General features: G+C 42.9%; 2 protein-coding genes across 4 annotated transcripts; one reads left to right on the forward strand and one right to left on the reverse strand.

Moving 5' to 3' along the window:
- Positions 1-2,504: 2,504 nt before the first annotated feature.
- Positions 2,505-4,101, reverse strand: LOC128619674 (reelin domain-containing protein 1-like). Its single transcript, XM_053644000.1, has 3 exons — positions 3,922-4,101; positions 2,866-3,083; positions 2,505-2,778 (listed from the first exon to the last, which is right to left on the reverse strand). The coding sequence occupies exons 1-3, from the start codon at positions 3,933-3,935 to the stop codon at positions 2,552-2,554; spliced, it is 459 nt and encodes a 152-aa protein (XP_053499975.1). The 5' UTR covers positions 3,936-4,101; the 3' UTR covers positions 2,505-2,551.
- A 1,607-nt stretch (positions 4,102-5,708) lies between these two features.
- On the forward strand, positions 5,709-20,010 carry otud4 (OTU deubiquitinase 4). Of its 3 annotated transcripts, XM_053643174.1 has the most exons (21): positions 5,710-6,216; positions 8,151-8,234; positions 8,342-8,392; positions 8,801-8,847; positions 9,621-9,693; positions 10,407-10,488; positions 10,584-10,740; positions 11,134-11,188; positions 11,292-11,415; positions 11,529-11,593; positions 11,899-11,999; positions 12,209-12,315; positions 12,904-13,063; positions 13,257-13,377; positions 13,498-13,561; positions 14,191-14,246; positions 14,351-15,548; positions 15,671-15,814; positions 16,611-16,651; positions 17,232-18,242; positions 18,410-20,010. In XM_053643174.1, exons 1-20 carry the CDS (start codon positions 6,070-6,072, stop codon positions 18,201-18,203), a joined length of 3,849 nt encoding a protein of 1,282 aa, XP_053499149.1. In that variant the 5' UTR covers positions 5,710-6,069; the 3' UTR covers positions 18,204-18,242; positions 18,410-20,010. The 3 variants fall into 3 exon arrangements, with proteins under 3 accessions (XP_053499150.1, XP_053499149.1, XP_053499148.1); XM_053643175.1 differs by having other exon boundaries at positions 5,709-6,216; positions 15,674-15,814; positions 17,232-20,010; XM_053643173.1 differs by having other exon boundaries at positions 17,232-20,010.
- Positions 20,011-20,034: the final 24 nt, after the last annotated feature.

A 20,034-nucleotide genomic window follows, 5' to 3' on the forward strand; every position in this document is an offset into this window, starting at 1 on the left:
GGACCCTGCGCAGCTGGACCAGCTCTCCGCACTCCTGCACGTGTCTCACTCCTGCACTCTCTACACTCAGAGACACGCCACTGTGCTGGACGCAGTGTTTCCTCTGGACATAGATGGCCAGCGCCACCAGCAGAGCCAGAGACAGGACCAGCAAAAGCACCGGCTGAGACACAAGCCCCGCCCCTGCCTCGGTCTTGACTCCGCCTCCGGTTTTGATCCCGCTTTCAGGGTGTGGCTCGGGATTGGGGGGTTTCACAAACACTAGTGTTCAGGAGAAGAAAATGAATGTTGTTGAGAAAGATTTGGGTCGGTGTAGACAGTCAAGTTCAGAATTATTGGCACCCCTTCATAAATCAAATTGACAGTACAAATGTGTAAATATTCTGAGTATATTTTTTCAGCAAGACTCTGGTTTCAGTCAGTGAAGCCTCTTCCTAAGAGAATAAAAGCACATTCATTAAACTGGACTGAATCTTGTCTAGAACACTGAAGGAGTTCTGGAGTGTGAGACGTACCTACAGGATTGTCAGCGTCGGGCCACGGCTCCACTGGATCAGACAGAGAGCGCTGGAGTGCAGCAGACGGCTCTACGTGGAAAGCTGAAGGTGGAGCGGGGGAGTGTGATGCAGTGTGAGTGTGTGTGAGTGTGTGTGATGCAATGGGAGTGTGTGATGCAGTGGGTGGGTGTGTGTGTGATGCAGTGGGGGTGTGTGTGGGAGTGAGTGATGCAGTGGGAGTGTGTCTTGCCGTGGGAGTGTGTGTGGGTGTGTGTGATGCAGTGGGAGTGTGTGTGAGTGTGTGTGATGCAGTAGGAGTGTGTGTGGATGTGTGTGATGCAGTGGGAGTGTGTGATGCAGTGGGAGTGTGTGTGGGTGTGTGTGACGCAGTGGGAGTGAGTGTGGGTGTGCGTGATGCAGTGGGAGTGTGTGTGGGAGTGTATGATGCAGTGGGTGTGGGAGTGTGTGTGGGAGTGTGTGATGCAGTGGGAGTGGGTGTGGGTGTGTGTGTGGGAGTGTATGATGCAGTGGGTGTGGGAGTGTGTGTGGGAGTGTGTGATGCAGTGGGAGTGGGTGTGGGTGTGTGTGTGGGAGTGTGTGATGCAGTGGGTGTGGGTGTGTGTGTGGGAGTGTGTGATGCAGTGGGTGTGGGTGTGTGTGTGGGAGTGTGTGATGCAGTGGGAGTGGGTGTGTGTGTGGGAGTGTGTGTTGTAGTGGGAGTGTGTGTGGGTGTGTGTGATGCAGTGGGAGTGTGTGTGGGTGTGTGTGATGCAGTGGGAGTGGGTGTGTGTGTGGGAGTGTGTGTTGCAGTGTGTGTGGGTGTGTGTGATGCAGTAAGAGTGTGTGTGGGAGTGTGTGATGCAGTGGGAGTGGGTGTGTGTGTGGGAGTGTGTGTTGCAGTGTGTGTGGGTGTGTGTGATGCAGTAAGAGTGTGTGTGGGAGTGTGTGTGGGAGTGTGTGTGGGAGTGTGTGTGGGAGTGTGTGATGCAGTGGGAGTGGGTGTGTGTGTGGGAGTGTGTGCTGCAGTGTGTGTGGGTGTGTGTGATGCAGTGGGAGCGTGTGTGGCTGTGTGTGATGCAGTGGGAGTGTGTGTGGCTGTGTGTGATGCAGTGGGAGTGTGTGTGGGTGTGTGTGATGCAGTGGGAGTCGGTGTGTGTGTGGGAGTGTGTGTTGCAGTGGGAGTGGGTGTGGATGTGTGTGTGGGAGTGTGTGATGCAGTGGGAGTGTGTGTGGGAGCGTGTGTGGGTGTGTGTGATGCAGTGGGAGTGTGTGTGGGTGTGTGTGTGGGAGTGTGTGTTGCAGTGGGAGAGTGTGTGGGTGTGTGTGATGCAGTGGGAGTGTGTGTGGGTGTGTGTGATGCAGTTGTTGTGTATAGTTGTGTGTGTGATGCCATAGGACTGTGTGTTGGTGTGTGTGAAGCAGTTGTTGTGTATAGTTGTGTGTGTGATGCAGTAGGAGTGGGTGTGTGTGTGAGTGTGTGTGATGCAGTTGTTGTGTATAGATGTGTGTGTGTGGTATTTCTAGGGCTGTGTGTGCTTGTTCGTTTATCAGAGTGTTTGGTGCGTTTGGGCAGAACAGTGTGTGTGGGGAAGTTAGTTGTCAGTGTGTGTGTTGAGCCTGAGTATTCCGAGTGCGTGTGTGCAGAAGTGTGTGTTTGTGTGAGTGCGAAGTTCATCGGAGATGCTGGAAGGAAAAAAGGCAGACATTGAGTGTGTGTGTGTGTGTGTGTGTGTGTGTTATATGTATAAGCATTTATGTTATCATCATCTCTGCTTAAGGAGTGTGATGCGGCAGCACTTTAGTCCTTTAGTCCTCCATTCCACGTTTGTTACCTGAGACGATCCAGTCCTGTAGTCCAGCATCATGTCCAGTAGGAGGCTTACGAGTCCCATCATGCACCACGGCTGAATGGATCCGAGTCCAGTAGACAAAATAGGAATGAACCACTGTGATACTGAAAAGAAAGAAAAATATTATATAACATAATAGTGTCTGTTGAGATGGATTATAGTGCATGTGTGTGCGCGCGTGTGTGTGTGCGTATGTGTGTCTCACTAGAATCTCAGGTCCCCACTGGGCCGAGCCGGAGCCCTCCAGGTGAACGACAGGTTCCTCTTCAACAGCTTGTCGGAGTGTGTGACCGTGTCTGCAGTGGACAGGCAGGAGAGTGTGTGTGTTCCCGGAGGGTGGAGTGTGAACTCGCCTCCAACCACACGGTCCTCCGCTACAGAGCGTGCATGCAGCAGAAGACCCATAAATGCTCGAGAGCTGCGCACACTCACTGAAACACACACACATGTGCCTGTATGAGTATAGTAGGAATGCTGTAGGAGTGTGCGTGTGTGTGTGTGTGTGTGTGTGTACATACCCATGAGTGTGTGCTGTGGTAGATAGACTGTGCGGCTGGTGTGTACAGTCACTGCCGATGTTGTGTGTGTGTGCTGAGGTTGAGTGCTGATGTGTCCAGGCTTCATGTCCATGCAGGTAACTGTTGAAGCTCCGCGTGAAAAACACACACACTGTGCAGGCAACACACTCAGACACACACACATCAACAATACTGCCTTCATCAGCTTCATCTGCATCCTCACACACACACACGCACACACACACACACACACATGCTATATATGTTATTTAGGACAAATATTCTTTGTTCTTTATAGTACCTTTTGATGTTGTACTTATTTTATTATGGTTGCCTGATAAGGACTAAACCCCTCTATGTCATGCTGTTAGAGGAAACTAATCAACATGAGCATGTTGTGGTGTATCAGAGTTACAGTTACCACCCAGAAGTTGATTATTTTCCTGTAACAGCACGTTGTATACAAAGTATTGTGTTCCTCTTATACCACAGCAATTTGTCAACAATTAAAACATTTTGATTTATTGAAAAATGACTTTTTTTATCCGTTTTATAGTTACACAAAACAGTGTTAGTTAGTTCTTCTGCTTACTTATACTCCTGCAGCCGTAAACAGTCGTTCTCTCACCAGCGTCTCTTGGTTTCTCTTTCTCGAAATTAATAAGGCGAGGAAACCCGCAGCTTGTCATCATACCGAGAACCCGCAAAGCGTGAACTCCTCTGTCCTGAATAAAGCGTAACGTTACGTCTTTACCTCCGACTGTTACAAAGCGCGGACCCTGGAGACTCCTTCCGTAAACGTTAAAGAAACATCTCCTAACAGAAACCGTTATTATAAACATATCATTGATTACACATATTTTTCAGGTTAAGCTGTTGCTATAGAAACGATAACGTATTAGAACGAGCGCGTTAATCCTAAACAAACCTGTGATTTGCAGCTGAACTTCTGTCAGAACTGCTGTTATAGGAAATTATTCAACACCTCCTGACCAATCAGATTTGCTGTGGAATAAAAGTTTTGTTGTTTGTTATTTTTATTTTGATTGAACTTACCTCAGAGCGAGCATCACGGTTTCACTGGATCTCTGTTTCTCTGATTTTTCACTTAGTCGTTCTGTTTTTCAGGACCAGGATGTGTGACAGCTGCTGGACAGGAACCACATCCTCATCTATATTCCACTAATCCCTTCACTCTCTTGTGCACGCACACACACACACACACACACACACACACACACACACACACACACAAAGATAAAGCCAGGCCAGACACTGAGGCAGCTACCTGTGTACTATTCACATTGAATCAACATCAACATATCAATAAACTCCACTTGATTGGTGGCTTGATTGAAAACTTTTCTTCTTCTTCTAATACACTGATATGCGAGTGTATGTGTTGTGGTTATTCTTGTAAAAGTATTTCCATTTTTGACTTATTGGTGGTGCTAGAGTGCTTCAGTGACATACACAAAAATTACTGTCTAGTAATTTTTAGCTAGGTAGCTAAGATTGTTCTCTATCACTATGCCAAATTTCATAAAATGTATTCAAAGCTTTCTATGGGCTGCCACGGACTCCTTTATCACAGTATAATAATAATAATAATAATAATAATAATAATAATAATAATAATAATAATTGTATATTCGGGACATTTCATCCATAACTTCCAAGCAAATTTGAAGGCAAAGTCTTTAAACCTGGATGTGAAGCCGCTTCTCAGCAAACATTTTTTCATCATCGACACCAAACTTACCACATATGTTTAGCAATATGACATAATGTTTACAAACAAGCTTCAAGTTCGTTAACAACTTGGAAGGGTTGCTGAAAACAGGACATAAGGTGATCTCTTAGCAATTCCTAACAGCTTCTGGTTTTCGTCCATTGCTAAGGGCTGGGGCCACAAAGTGTTTGGCCCCCTTAATAACTGCTTGCAGCTCAATATTTTGTATTAATAATTAAACAACAAACACCACCCCCACATCTAGTACTGTCTGGAATCCACCCAAAATAACATTTTACAGATCAAGCAATTATTCTATAATAGCCTAATTCCCAATTTCACCTTTTTTAATTTAATATCAGACTACTCCATCAAACGAGCTCCATGAAGACATGGTGTGTCAAGGTTGGAATGGAAAAACTTAAGTTCTTATTAGTAAGTGCTTTATACAATTTAAGCAATCATAAAATGGCAGTTTATGACCTGTTTGTGTCAGTCGAACATGAGAAGTTGTGAAACACACTATATGACCAAAAGTTTGTATATCCTTGACCTTCACACTTGTATGCGCTTGTTGAACATCCCATTCTGTATGTGTTGTCCATTTATTGTTATAATGCGCTCCACTCTTCTGGGAAGGCTTTCCACTAGATTTTGGGGTGTGGCTGTGTGGATTTGTGTTCATTCAGCTACGAGAGCATTAGTGAGATTGAGGTCAGGTGCTGATGTTGGTATGTCTGGTCGAGGATCCAGTTATAGTTCATCCCAAAGTGATGTTCAGTGGGGTTGAGGTCAGGGCTCTGTGCAGGTCACTCGAGTTCTTCTACCTTCTTCCAATCTTAACACACCACGTCTTCATGGACCACAGGAACACTGTCATGCTGAAACAGTGTTTGGGCCTCTGTATATGATGCTACAGCATACAACAAAATTCTATGCACTCGTGTGCTTCTAACTTTGGTGAAGAAGCACATATGGGTGTGATGGTCATGGGGTGCACATACTTTTGGCCGGGCAGTGTATTACAGTGCATTGTGGGATTTCGTAAGTACACTCGATCTTCTGCTGGATGTTATGCTTTAGACAAAGGCACACAATCTGTGGGCGTCGCTCTGAAGAAGAGTCGAGTCACTTGAATTAATTTAGTCGATTCTCTAAAACGAGTGAATCAAACACAGCTTCCGGACTCGAATCAACACTAATAAAGTTGTGTTGTTTTTAGTGTGACTTGTGGTACATTTCATTCAGTTCTTTCAGCCTGGTTTCCAGCTCGGTAGCTTTTGCGTCCCTTCTCTCCATCTGCCGATCCGTGAAACTTTGCTTTCTCAATCAGGTTTTCACCGAAAACGAAAGTGACTCCTAACTCTCTCTCTTTGTGTGTGTGCCGGCTTTATTTGTCTCACTGTTCAGTATGTAGCTCGGAAATGTAAGAATTTCCAACGCAAACACCCACGTTACTTAATTATCTCGTCATGGAGAGTCGTGCAGGAGCAAACATGCAGCAGAACGACGAGAAAAGTGTGGAGAAACTCATGGACGAGCATCTGAGAGCGAACGGACTCCACCGCAAGAAGATAGCCAAGGACGGCTCGTGCTTATTCAGAGCCGTGGCTGAGCAGGTCAGTCCGGTCAGAAACTCTAACAAACACACAAAACATATGAAAACTGGCTAATAAACTCATCTCTGCTTCTCATATTATACTCGCACAGACTGTAAAACAACATCTTCTCTGAGCATGATTGGGAAATTAAACAATAATTCTTCGCAAGTTGCCTAAGAGGTGCGATTGTATAGTTAAGACGCTTAACAGCTAGCCTAATGGGTTAGCAAATCTAGCTAGCTAGCTAGAAAACCCAGGCGTTATAATAATACTAATATTTTTTTCCTAAATAATAGTTATCAGGTAACTACTTAATTTTCATGTTTGTTTTATTTTACTAGCTTTCATTTATGTATGCATTACATTTTTTGTGTGTTTTGTCTGTCCTTAAACATCAGCATGTAATATGGCTGGCAAACTAGCTTAGCGCTACTAGTGGCGTTAGCAAGTTGCTTATAGCAACCCAGGGCAAAATGTTGACAGTCAGCGTAGCCTATCTTAGCTTATCGTAGCCTAGCCTAGCTTAGCTTAGTTTAGCTGTAAAGCCAACCCGCAATGCATGTGGCGTTATGATTAATAAAAATAAAATAAAAAAGGATGAAAATAAAGTACTTAATAATAAAATAAGGTCGAGTTTGAAGTTGTTAGCTAACTAGTTTAGCTGTTATATTATTTATTGTGAGAACTAAGTTAAGAGTAAAGTTATGAATTAAAAAGGGTTTGTTGTTTTTATAGTTAAAGGATCTGCTGTACATGTTATAACAACTTGTCACAACTTGTTAAAAGCAATTTTTTTTTTACTTCAGGCAATAAAATGTTCAGGGAATCATTTTCAACATTTGTTTTTAATTAACAAATTAATTCATTTAAAACAACAACAACAACAAAAACCCATCAGGCTTTTGAAATAAGGATGTAGGGCATTTCCAGGAAACAAAAAAGGATTAACAGAAAGCTCAGTGTATTTAGGGTTGTTAGAGATACCAAATAAATAAAATAAATAAACAAATCGGTTACAAAGTTTCCTAACCCCGGCAGAAATATTTAGCTTGGTTCGGCTTACACAAACATTACCAAAAGATTGATAAATGTGGGCCACTGTGTTTAGAAACAAATACAAAATACATTATTTTGTATTTCTGTATTTGTATTCCTTGCTTCCTGTGGCCCTGTTTGGACGGGATTGACTTTAACATGTGCATCATGTGCTGTTGGTCCTCTGTGATTTGTTTTATTTTCATACGGATGGATGTGTGTGTGAATGTGTTTTTCTTATACAGATTTTTACCTATATGCTACCTGTTTGCATTTTCAGGTTTGTTCTGAAACTAATGTAACTAATGAGCAATGGAAGGCTATTACAAGGGTTTCTCATACTTTTTCTCCTCAGTATGGACCTATTTGTCTATTTATTTGAGCTATAGAAATGTTTACTCTTGAACATTCCATTTACAGATGAAATTAAGACCAAGTTCGCGTTATTTATGGCCGTACTTGTTTTCGAAGTTTTACTGGTCAAACAGGCTGATGGCTATGACTCTGGCCTGTTGGCCCTAAATTCAGTTTTTGCAATTACAGATAACAAAATCTTCACATAATTGCCTCAAATGGCATAGTTAGGCTTCGAAATCATTTCAGTAAACAATCCAGCTTTCCAATGCAAATCTGCTTTCAAACACTGGGGGCGTGGCCTACAGTGGGCGGAGCATCATCAAATTTTCCTTGATACCATGGTATTATTTAAGACATTGTGAAAATTTGAAACCTTTACACAGCTGTACAGGGGTAGATCCTTTCACAACGTACACGTGACGAGGCACGTGACCAAGTCCAAAGTTTAATCATGCCTTTAAAAAAAAAAAAAAAAAAAAGCTATGTTAAGTTGCTGTGTATGTGTTTGTACATGTTTACATCTTCATCACCTATGTGTGTGTGTATGTGTGGTTTTTCAGGTGCTGCACTGTCAGGGTCTACACACCAGAGTCCGGGCCGAATGTGTAAAATACCTCAGGCAGAACCGGGACCTGTACGAGTCGGTGTGTGAACCGTATTCTCGTTTATTTTTATGCACATTTTAATTGAGATGCGTGCGTGCGTGTGTATGTGTGAGGGAGAGAATATGATCTGTTTTGTGTGCATTTAGTTCATCGAAGGTGATTTTGAGGAATACCTGCACATGCTTCAGGATCCTCAGGTAACAAAACAAGTTGGAGGAATTAAATCCTCTCCAATTTATTTATAGATTATATTAAATGCGTAAATTTTATTTTCCTATGAGGTGCCACCCCAGTTAATACTGTAGCTTTCTTCTTTTTTTTGTGTGGCAATAATCAGCCTGTAGGAGAGTCTTGTAATCATTTTTACTTTCGTTTTTAACGTCAAGCCTCATTGCTTAGTCATGTACCTCATGTACCTTAGTCATAGGGCTTCGTTTATAGATTTCTTCGTCTTTATTGTTAACATCACAACTCCTTCATATTCATGGCCCTGTTACAATTTCTGAAATGTTCACTGTTATTAAGTCTACAAGTGCATCTTTACTACTGAAATACTCAATATTTTGGGAAACTTACTCTTTCTCTGTTTTCTCTCCTGCCTATAGAGCTGGGTTGGACAAGTGGAAATAAGTGCTCTGGCTGTTCTTTACAAGTAAGAAGTTTTCGCCTGTTGTTTAGCAAGACAACTGGATTAAATGCTATTTATTAGACATTTGTGATTTGACTTTATACTGCAGAACAGTTGAATTCTTCATTCTTGATTGGTCAGATGGTTGACAGCTTTAGAAGTAATCCCAGATACCAGGCAAATCACAAGTTTATACACAAGCGCTCGTTCTGATACGTTATCATTTCTGTAGTAAGAGCTTGTTCACAGGGACTCGTACGGCAGAACCTCCACGTTTATATAAAAAAAGAATAATAAAAATCGTTGATATGGGGATGTTTTCTGTAACTTTATGTAACGTGTATGGAATGAGTCTCCAGTGTCGGTGCTAGCAGTAAAGCTGTAACTTTACAATTTCTGACATCTTCAGCACAGAGGAGTTTACGCTTTTAAAAAAAATTTATTTAACATGACAAGATGCGTATATTGTGTTATTAAATTCGAGAGAGGCTGGTGAGAGCATGACTGTTTATAGCCACTAGAACGTAAGTGAGTTATGTAACATGTTCTTTTAACAAATTAAAAAATGTAATCCTTGGAATATTCCTGTGGTATAAAAGAAATAAAACCCTTCAGGACATGCTGTTATAGGAAAATAATCAACTCCGAGGTTGTACTGGTAACTCCGCTTCATCCCACCACCTCACCGTTGATTATTTCCCCATAACACCACACCATGGAGCGCTTTATTCCTTACTTATGTTCTCGTATGCTCACATGATGCCATCTTCCAACATCTTAACGGTTCCTCCTTCTAGGCACGATTTTATCATCTATCAGCAGCCCGGAGAGCCTCCGGTGAACATCACGGAGAACGGCTACTCTGATAAGGTTTGCAGCGACACCCAGAAGATCTACTCTAGAGAGTATTAGTCACCCTGAACATATGATTAAATTATGTGGTGTTGTGTTATTGCATCATAAAATATAAGAGCCAATCAGATTCCAGTATGCAAATGAAGGCTGTTCAGCACTGGCTTATTAGAGGAAAGAGGCATTTCCAATTTGATGATTCATAGAATAATTTCACATAATAAATATTAATAAATCAATAAATATTAATAAATCAATAAATATTAATTTACTTGGTTAAACAGTTAGTCGGTTATTTTTCACATCAGTATGTAGGTTTTTATGTCTCTTCCTGTTGTCTAATACTGTGTTTTTTTTGTTTTTTTTTGGTTTGTTTTTTTTTTTTGGTTTTTTTTGGCTGAACGAGCACATCAAGCAGTTATTTCCTATTATTCAATATAGGAAGCTTTACGGCAGGGGTGTCCAATCTTATCCGGAAAGGGCCGGTGTGGGTGCAGGTTTTCATTCCAACCAAGCAGGAGCCACACCTGATTCCACCTGTTTAATCAGTTGATCCTGGATTTCAGTAGACTCAGGTGTGGCTTCTGCTTGATTAGAATGAAAACCTGCACCCACACCGGCCCTTTCCGGATAAGATTGGACACCCCTGCTTTACGGTCTTTTAAGCAGGTTTAGGGGGTGGTGTACTGTAGTTAATTGTTAATTGTTAATTAAGTGCTCATTTATTCCAGGTGCTGCTCTGCTTCCTCAATGGGAACCATTACGACAGCGTCTACCCAATATCTTCTGTCAAAAACGCTGCTATGTGCCAGTGTGAGTGACGTATCCAGTTAATCTGTTACTTCACTAATGAAATGTCTGCTGATACAATCCACTAAGATCAGTTTGTGTGTGTGTGTGTGTTTTAGCGATCCTGTACGAGCTGCTATATGAACGTGTGTACGGTGTAGACCGGAGTGTGATAACGCCAAGCCTGAGGGTGTCTAGAGCAAAGAGCGAGATCATCGAGACTGAGGAGCGTGAGAGCAGCGGGAACTCCGACCTGGATGAGGGAGAGGATTTCTGGTGAGTGTGTACTGCTGCTATAATCACAGACCAGTCCAGAAGTGTCTGGTCACTCTCGAAGGGTTCTTGCTCATGTCATCTCTGGGAGTTTTTCCTGTCGCTGTATTGTTCAGTAGGGGTTTAATCTGCGCTCTGAATTCTGTAAAATCATCGCCGCCAAGTACAAATCGTGATCAAACCACTAACGTTTTGTTTTGTTTCTCTTTTTTCAGCTCAGTGTCGTGCTTAGAAAAAAATATGGCTTTTAATGATGCAATATAATTTAGCTGTATGAACCACACTAGACAGCTACCTAAACACTGCACTAATAATAGTGCAAGGGCTCTTACTTAAAAAACAAAACAAAAAAGACACAATGTCTATTTAAATGAATTATTTAAATTTCTTCATCAGGTCCAGTGAAGTTACAGGCAGGCCAGCTGGTGTGAGCAACAGGACAGCTTATAAGGTGCGCGTGCGCAGACACACACACACTCTCTGACTCCCTCTGCGTGCTTATATCCTGTCTTAGTTTTGATCTTTTCTGAAAGTTTTACTGTTTTTGTCATCAGGGTCGTGGGCGGGGCCAAGCCAGAGGAGTAGGGCGTGGCTGCCTGCTTCGTAAGGTGCAGGACTCCCTGAGCCCCTCCCTCTTCAGGAATGTGGAGTACGAAGCGTGGCTGCGCTCAAAACGAGGTAATGCGTGTGTGTGTGTTTGTGTGTGTGTTTGTATGTGTGTGCTAGGGGACACTGATGCAGTGTCTTCTGTACTGACAGAATGAGTTATGAGTGTTATTTTTGTGTCTCAGTTCAGCAGAGGAGGGATTTCTGCATGGCAGCTGGGATGCATTACAAGGCTGGAGACAAGTGCGAGGTGTGTATTAGAGCGATATCGACAGAAAAAAGTTTCTACCGATGAAAACGGAGAGGAGGCGGAGCTTGCCATGGCAGCAAGTCTGGTCTAGCTCTGTTCTTAACCATGATAAAACGGTTAGATTTTAATGTCCGCTGCTTATGCAAAGCGCATGCTTAACTGCCGTTTAATTCGTCTCCACACCCTTTTATTACTTGTATTTGAATGGTAAACACTCACCAGGGCAAACTCCTCACACGTGAGCACCAAAATAACACCAACAAATTTACACGGGGGGGGGGGAAATATCTCTCTCTGTCTCTCAGGTGCGGTTGAATAATACAGATCGCTTCTACAGTGCCTACATTCAGGACGTCAGCCCTGATGACGGACCTGTAACCGTCTTCATCGAGGAACTTGGAGAGAAGTACGTGTGTGTGTGTGTGTGTGTGTGTGAGTGAAAGAAGGAGAGAGGGAATCTCTCTACAGGGTTAGACGTGTACTCTTTAACAAGTTGTTCAGCATCAAAATTCCAACTATTCAGCACAAAATATTCAAATTGTACATTTATAAGGATCTACCACAACGTTAAATGGATTTAAAATAGTACAATGTGGTGTGTGTATGTGTGTATAGGTACAGTGTTCCACTGTGGAATCTGCGCACCCCTTCAGAAGACTCCTGGACCACAGTGACTGAGAAAAGCAAAAGACAAACTGCATCCAGCAGCAACGGGCCCACAGGTGGTATTAATTAGCTTTCATACATTCTTATATTTCTCTCTTGCTCTATTTAAAAAGATTTCTTGATACAAACTGTAGCAGAACGGTCCATTTTTAACTGTCCCTACGTACAGTGGGCCTAAATGTTGTTTGTTTACTCTAAAATAAAATAATAATTTTCATAACAGTAGAAAACTTTACCAAATCAGCTGTTTCCACAGTTTGTACTTGTTTAGAAAAGATAAGTTACCTTGATATCTCAGAAAAGTGACTTGAGATAAATGATCACGATATTGACGTATCGTCCAACCCTAATACGGTCAGTGTCTCTGCGATTGGTCCGAATATCTTATAAGCTTTCAGTGTTTTATAAATAAAGATGATGCCGGTATTTGTGATGTTATTTATTGTAAAAATCAATAACCTATCGTTAAACCGACCTCAAATACCTGCTTTCGCAGCAACGTTTACTTCCTGTTTATAAATTCTTCTGTTACCATCCAGGCCTTTTTTTTAATAAAAAAAAACAGGTTTTTTATTTTTTTAATAAACGTTCGGGTATTCAGACAGATGGAAATTGAAACCGTTTCGTTGTCTTCCTGATTTCAGAGCGCAACGCCAATCCTGGGAGGAAGCCCGTGAGGTCAGTGTCACATGGTCCAACAGAATCCTCAGGCTCCGCCCCTGGCAACCGCATACAACAGCAGCATTCTTGGCCCCCGCAGGCCACCATAGATCCTCAGTCGCTAGGAAAGAATGGCAGCAGCAGGTGCGTTATAAACTTAATGTGTACACACACGCATATATACACACACACACACTATATATATATATATATATATATATATATATATATATATATATATATATATATATATATATATATATATATATATATATATATATATAATTTAATTAATTAATTAATTAATTAATTAATTATAGGAACTTTGTGTGTGTAGGAGGAGTGATCAGGGTGCAGGTGGGTCGTGCGTGCCACCTGTAGAGGAGGACGAACAAGCGCTGCTGGAGCTCCTGAACAAAGATGAGGAGAATTTCCCGACACTTGAAGCCAGTGCACAGGTAAAACATACGCATTTACTGCGTTTTATACATGATCTCTTCCGCGGATGAAAGTTAAATATAACACACCACTGTTCTGTTGAATATCCTGTGTGTGTGTGTGTGTGTGTGTGTGTGTAGGCTGCTAGTGTTGAGGGGAGTAGAAGAGTTGAGAAGAAAGGCTCCCGAAAGAAAGCCAGCACAGGTGAGTTAAGGGAATTGATCGAGTCTCCTTTTGCTGGTTTTTTCTTCTTTTTTTCTTTTTTTCCTTCCAAATTAGTCTTACATGAGATTTATTTCTAAGCATATGGTTTGTTAATTGTTGCTATACTTTGCTCTGATATTTGCAGTTTTTAACAGATTGCCTTTTGCAATTACTACGTAAAGACCAATGTATTATTTTATAGAAAATGTGTTTTAATTAAATTTGGTTTTGCACTGCATAAATGTAAAAAACTGAGAGACAAGGCTACAAATGTTTAAACCAGTTGACTGAGCACTTCTGAAAGTAGCTATGCATAAAGGGGTCTGCTAAATGCTGCAGTCATAGATCCCTAGTACCTAAAGTGCAGATGAAATAACTCTGTCAGGTGTCCGGGATGTGTTCTGGATCGTTATGTACTGATTTGAGGGCCTGGAAAGATTGTGTTCAGACCTGCCTAACCTACCCAGGGGTTTGACGTTCAGACAGACATGATACTGCCTGTGCAGAGACCAGTTTTACTGCTGTTCTTGCTGTATTTCAGGATGTCTTTTAGTTTCTTTCTGTTTAATAGGAATTGCATGTTTTGGTTTAAAAGAATGTTTTGATGGTTTTAATGATTTTTGTTTCAGATACCAAAGAGCAATCTCTGAACCCTGTTCACAAAGCAGAAAAAGGAAAACCAGCGGTAGGTTGTCTGAAACGTTCAGGGTTACGCGTGTAGCGGAGGTGTTTTCTGCGTACTATAATGTAGTTTAATCCCCATGTTTTATGCTCTATAATGTCCTCCAGAAGAAAGATTCAGTGGATCATGACCAAAGAATATCTCCTCCCCCGAAAGAGGAACCAAATCCTACACTTTCTACTACCTTACCTGCCCCTTCAGCTCCAAAGTCCACAAAAGCTGCCCCTGTGTCCACTATAGCACCTGGCCGAGTTCCCTACAAATCAACATCATCTTTGTCTGCTCGCATTCCCCCAATCCAATCTCAAACTACCCCTCCTCCATCTACAAGACCATCAGTTTCTTTCCAGACTACCCCCATCCAGTCTCCAACTGCTCCTGATCCATCTACAAGACCGCCAGATTCTTTCCAGACTACCCCCATCCAGTCTCCAACTGCCCCTGCTCCATCTACAAGACCCATAGTTTTGTTTGAGAATACCCCTGTCGAGTTTCAGGCTGCCCTTGAGCCATCTGAAGTGGTCCCAGTATCTTCTCAGACTACCCTTGTTCAACCTCAAACTCTCCCTCTGCCTGCCATCTCTGTACCTACCCCAGTATCCTCTCAGTGTACCCCCACTCACTGTCTAACTATGCCCAAGCTCATCCCTGGGACAACACCCGCATTACCCCAGAACTCCTCCCAAACAATTCAATCCCAAGTCTTGGATCCGACTGCACCGGTAACTACCCCTGTGCCCCTGAACCCTGTTAGAGAAGCTACTACCACTCCTATCCCTTCTCAAATGAACACAACACCTTTATCTCCAGTCACACCTGCCCCTAACCCTGTATCTACCCCATTATCCTCCCCTTCCTCATTTCAGACTTCGCCTGCACCCACTCATGCCCTTTCCCAAACTACCTCAGCAACCACCCAGGGTCCTGTCCCGGCCCCATCTCCAATAACTTCTGCTGCTGAAGTGCCTGGTTCAAGCGAACTTTCTGCTGCCTCAAAATCTCCTCCTGCTGAGACAGCATCTGAGCAGTCTGATCCAGCTGGTGTACCCACTCCTGTCCATGTCCCCAACTCCATTACCTCTCCTGCTCAACTAGCCCCTTCTCTTGCCCCCTCTTACTCTGTTGGGTTTGGGCCTCATCTGCATTATCCACCTTACCCCCTATATCCTGGCCCTGTGCCATCTTTATCTCCGAATATATCCGCCCCCATGCCAGATCCCGGTCTTCCTCCTGCTCTCCCAACTCCACCTTTCTCTCATGCTGCTGAGTCCTACCTGTATGAACCTGCGGTCTCACCTGTTGCAGGTAAGGTTGCATATGTTCTTTTTTTTTTTTTTTTTTTTTTTTTTTTTTGCTTTTCAGTGTGGTATTGGATATTAGTCACACCTGAGTATCAAGGTTGTGATTTGTTTCCTGCTTTACTTTAGCAGATCCCCCACCCCAGCAGTCCGTCACACTCGCGCAGCTTTGCCAAGATATGCTTTACCCCGGTTTTCCCCAGAACGACAAGGACGAACCTGCCCAGCTCCCACCGTTCTCCCATGACAATACTGGAAAAGACCTGCCAAGTGGTACCATCTTCCTAATCTGCTTTACTGATATCCCTTTTCCACAGATACAGTGGTCAAGCTGTAGTTGGTGATTTAGGGAACCAGACAACGTATATAGGAACCAGCCTGCAAGCATTTGCACATATATAAAAACCAAACCATTTTGTAATCATGTCGTTTAACAAATGGGGCATAAAAAAGTAAAAATCACCATCTTTTAGTATGGATCATCTCCAGAGAATTTAAGTTTGTTTTACATTATATTACAAAGTAACACACTGACCAAAATCAGGAATGTAGCCATGATGTTGTAAATGAGTTGTCATGGCAACAAAATGATGCCAACCCTAAACCTGGTTTCTATGTTCTACAATTTCATCGGTTCCACTTAGTCCTCGCTGCAGGACCAAAAGTCCAGGGGGTGGAGCTGGACTTGATCCAACTCTTCCTATAACCCTAAACCACAAGACATTGTACAACACAGATCAAACACACTTATGAAGCCTGAAACTCAAGCACACTGAGTGTTCTTCATCCCTCGGCCCTTTGGTTCATGTCTGCCTAGGTTGGAGGAGCTGGATCAGGTCTGACTCCACCCCCTGGGCTGTTATTCTGCAGCAAAGAGTACTTGACTTACTTTTAATTACTGTTCCCTAATGGGGAAGAGCACAGAATGGTTCAAGATTAGGCACCGGCTCTATAACCAGCATCTGCACCTCGACAATGAAAAAGCCCCCGTTTACAATCAGCTCATGTACAATTAATTTACATTTTACTCTCATTTAACTCTAAAACATTTTTTTTTTGTTGCTTACAGATACAAGTGTCCTTAGATTCTTCTTTAACCTTGGGCGTAAGGTAAGGATGTCTGATTAAAATTTTATAAAAAGTTATCATACTTGCTCACTAGTTCTCAGTAAAAAGAGTTGCCTAGATATAGGAATTTTCTTGATTATATTACAGTACTTTTTAAAAAAAAAAAAAAAAAATAATAATAATAATAATAATAATAATAATTGGAATCAAGAGTGTTCTGCTGTACAAGGGGCTTGACCGTAAGGCACCACCACCTCACGCTTAACTTGAGACGGGTGCGTGGATGACAATTTCCAAGTTTATAACTTCATCGCTCACAATATGTTTATATTCATCTGAAATATTACATGAAAAGGTGGTCAATTTTTTTTTCCCTCTGTTTAAAATAAAGGTGTAATCTTTGTTGGACTGTGGTATCTGCATGGTTGCTTTTAATCGAGAGACACAAGCTATTTTTAACCTGCTGTATTAACGTCTGTGCTATGCGGGAATTCCGTAAAGTGGAGGGAAAAGGATGGAGCAGAGAGATTTGTCGCTTATCTGCAATAAATGGAATCTGTTTGTGACTCCCAGTCCTGTCGACAATTGGCTGAAGCCTGTACTTGTTTTGCTTTGCCCACAGGCGTACCTGTATCCTATGTTGCCTCCGGTTACCTACCTGGCACCACTGTTTCAGGCCTACAACCATATGCAGCTTAAAGTCTCTCCTTCTCCTGTACCCTGGCAACCAGACAACAACTCTAGACCGATTTTTCATCCCCCCAACCCTTCCTCTGCTGGGAGAACTCCTGTTAGTCATTTTGAGGTAAGGGGTGTAGTCCGCACCCCTTCTCCGATGGAAGTCGGGGCGTTCAGCCATCATTCGCTGCATATGCAGATGCCATTGCCCATTGCCTCCCATCACACCGTATATGCAGATGTGCGTTCAGTGCCCCCTGCTGGTCCATCACTGCAGTATTCTGCCCCTCCCCCCTCTGGAGGGCCTCAGCATCTCTCCGTCCCCCCTCCTCGACATTATGGGATGGACAGCCCCATGTTGACACGGCCACCGATAATGGAAGATCAGGGGAGTCAGAGGTCTTTGACACCACAGGTAGAAAAACCATTTTGGGTAGTTCAAGGTCAACAACATTCAGAGGGTGGAGATATCAAGCCAGGAGCTGTCCCTGTTACCATGGAGATGCAGCACAGTAGTGGAGCTCAAGCAGTTCTAAGTGGTGGTGTGCCGAGTCAAGGGTCGGAGCCCACAACATTGGCCAATGGAAACAGACGAGAGAAGGGTGGCGGTTTCGTAGGATCCTCGTTGGAAGACTGGGAGTTGGAGAAGGCGGAGTTTGGTGATGCCGATCTTAAAACTAGGCGGAGCTACCACAGTCAGTCGTACAAACCCGGAGTTAGGCATGGCCAGGATGACCGAGGAGGATTCAGGGGGCGTGGCTCACGAGGCAGGAGAGATTATACAGCATGGGGAAGACACGACGGCCAGTTGCCTTACCACAGAGGGTCTGGTGGGAAGAACAGGGGACGGGTCTACAGTAACACCAAAACCACAGGATACCAAGGCGGGCAGTTTGCATCCGCACCCCAAAGCTGACAATTCACTAGTTTCTTTTACTATCAATTCTCTTATTGGGTAAGGTGGTTTGTTTTTAAAACTTTTTTTTTTTTCCTTATTTAAAATGATTTCTTTTTCCGCTGCTGTGTGTTCCCAGAAAGGCGTGGCCACTCTGTATTTATAAGTTTGCATGTGTATTAAAGGTAATAAATGTTTGAAGCTGTGGGTGATTTTTCTCCACACAGTGAAATATGGAGATGAACACCTTTTTGGACGGCGCTAACCACGCACTGTATCCCCTCACGTGAAAGCAATGACTGCACACACACTTCACATTCATTTCACTGAGGACGTGACGTGACTATTGAGACTGCACCTGAATCTCGCTTATGAGCTTTTGTTTATTGGTTGTTTGAACCTTAGACATCAATCAGCCATGTACCAGGAAAACGCCATGACTCCAAGACCCTGCGTTTGTCAACAGATATATACTGTAGATTTTGTTGTGTGTGGTTTTTTTTAATTTTTATTCTCGACTTGTGAAAGAGTGATTTCTACAAAAAATTCAAACTTACACGATTATCCACCTCAAAATGTAGCCCATCAGCTAATACAATATCCCATGTTCGTGTCTTTTGAATTCTGCTTTTTTAATTCAATTTTGGAAGGAGGTTTAGGAAAGAAAACACCAATTCTAAGTCCAAGGTTCACTGTATAGCCAAATGTTTGTGGACACTTGACTATCACATCCATTATCTGGGAACCCAGAGGCCCAAACCCTATTCCAGCATGACCGTGCCCCTATGCACAAAGCGAGCACCAGGAAGACATGGTGTAAGTTTGGAAGACGGTAGAAGAACTTGAGTGTCCCGTTCAGAACCCCGACCTCCACCCCACCGAACACCTTTGGGATGAACTGGAGCCTCCTCGACATCCCCACATCCACGCCTGACCTCACTAATGCTTTTGTGACTGAACACACATCTGCTCTAAAATCTAGTGGAAAGCCCTCCCAGAAGAGTGAAGCAGCAAAGGGATGTTCAACAATATGTCATATGGGTGTGAAGGTCAGGTGTCCACAAACCTGGTTGATGTAGCTAACGGGTAAAAATCTTTTCTGCCTCAAATCACATCCAGCAGAACTTCCTGTATCTATCAACATGAACTAAATCTGTGTAGCTGAACACTGGAGTGTGACGAGGGCCGGCGTCTGGAACAACCTGACCAGCTTTGCGTCTTCTAAAGTTTAAAATGGATGTCGTTTGAATCACGTGTGTGTGTGTGTGTATTTATATTCAGTGATTTTTGGCAGAGAGATTTCATTATGTGTTAGCGCAAAACCAAAGCTTCCCAAAGCAGGGTAAGTGGCAACATGGTGTAAGTTCGTTTGTTTGGGTTTCTTCTTTTTGGTCCGAATGACACTTTTAAGCACACATGAATGTTTAAGATTTCATGACTTGTTTTTTATGCTACTGTCTGTACATTATCCTCACCTGCCAGCTTACGCTGCTTAGAATGAGAGCTTCATGCACTTTTATTTCAGAATCCGACAGCAGATTTGTTCGGATCAGGAAACACGGAGCTGCGGGACGCGTGGTCTGAATTAAAGCCTAGTGACTGCAGTTCTCTCTCTTTCTCGCTATAGTTCTCGTGTATAGTGCCTTAGACTTTATGGGTTCTCACTTGTTTATGCACTTGTGGTGAAAGTCGACACGCGGGTGTTCTAAAGAATGTTTCTGAGCAGTTTTGAAATCGAGTGCCTACGTTTTATCACGTAACCAAAGATGTGACTGGATGCAATTTTTGATATAAAACATTAATAAAGAGATGTCTGCTTTTCTCAGAAGTTTCATGTTACTTATTTTTTTAT

Source organism: Ictalurus furcatus, chromosome 15, assembly GCF_023375685.1.
Source record: "Ictalurus furcatus strain D&B chromosome 15, Billie_1.0, whole genome shotgun sequence".
In the NCBI taxonomy this organism is placed as follows: domain Eukaryota; kingdom Metazoa; phylum Chordata; class Actinopteri; order Siluriformes; family Ictaluridae; genus Ictalurus; species Ictalurus furcatus.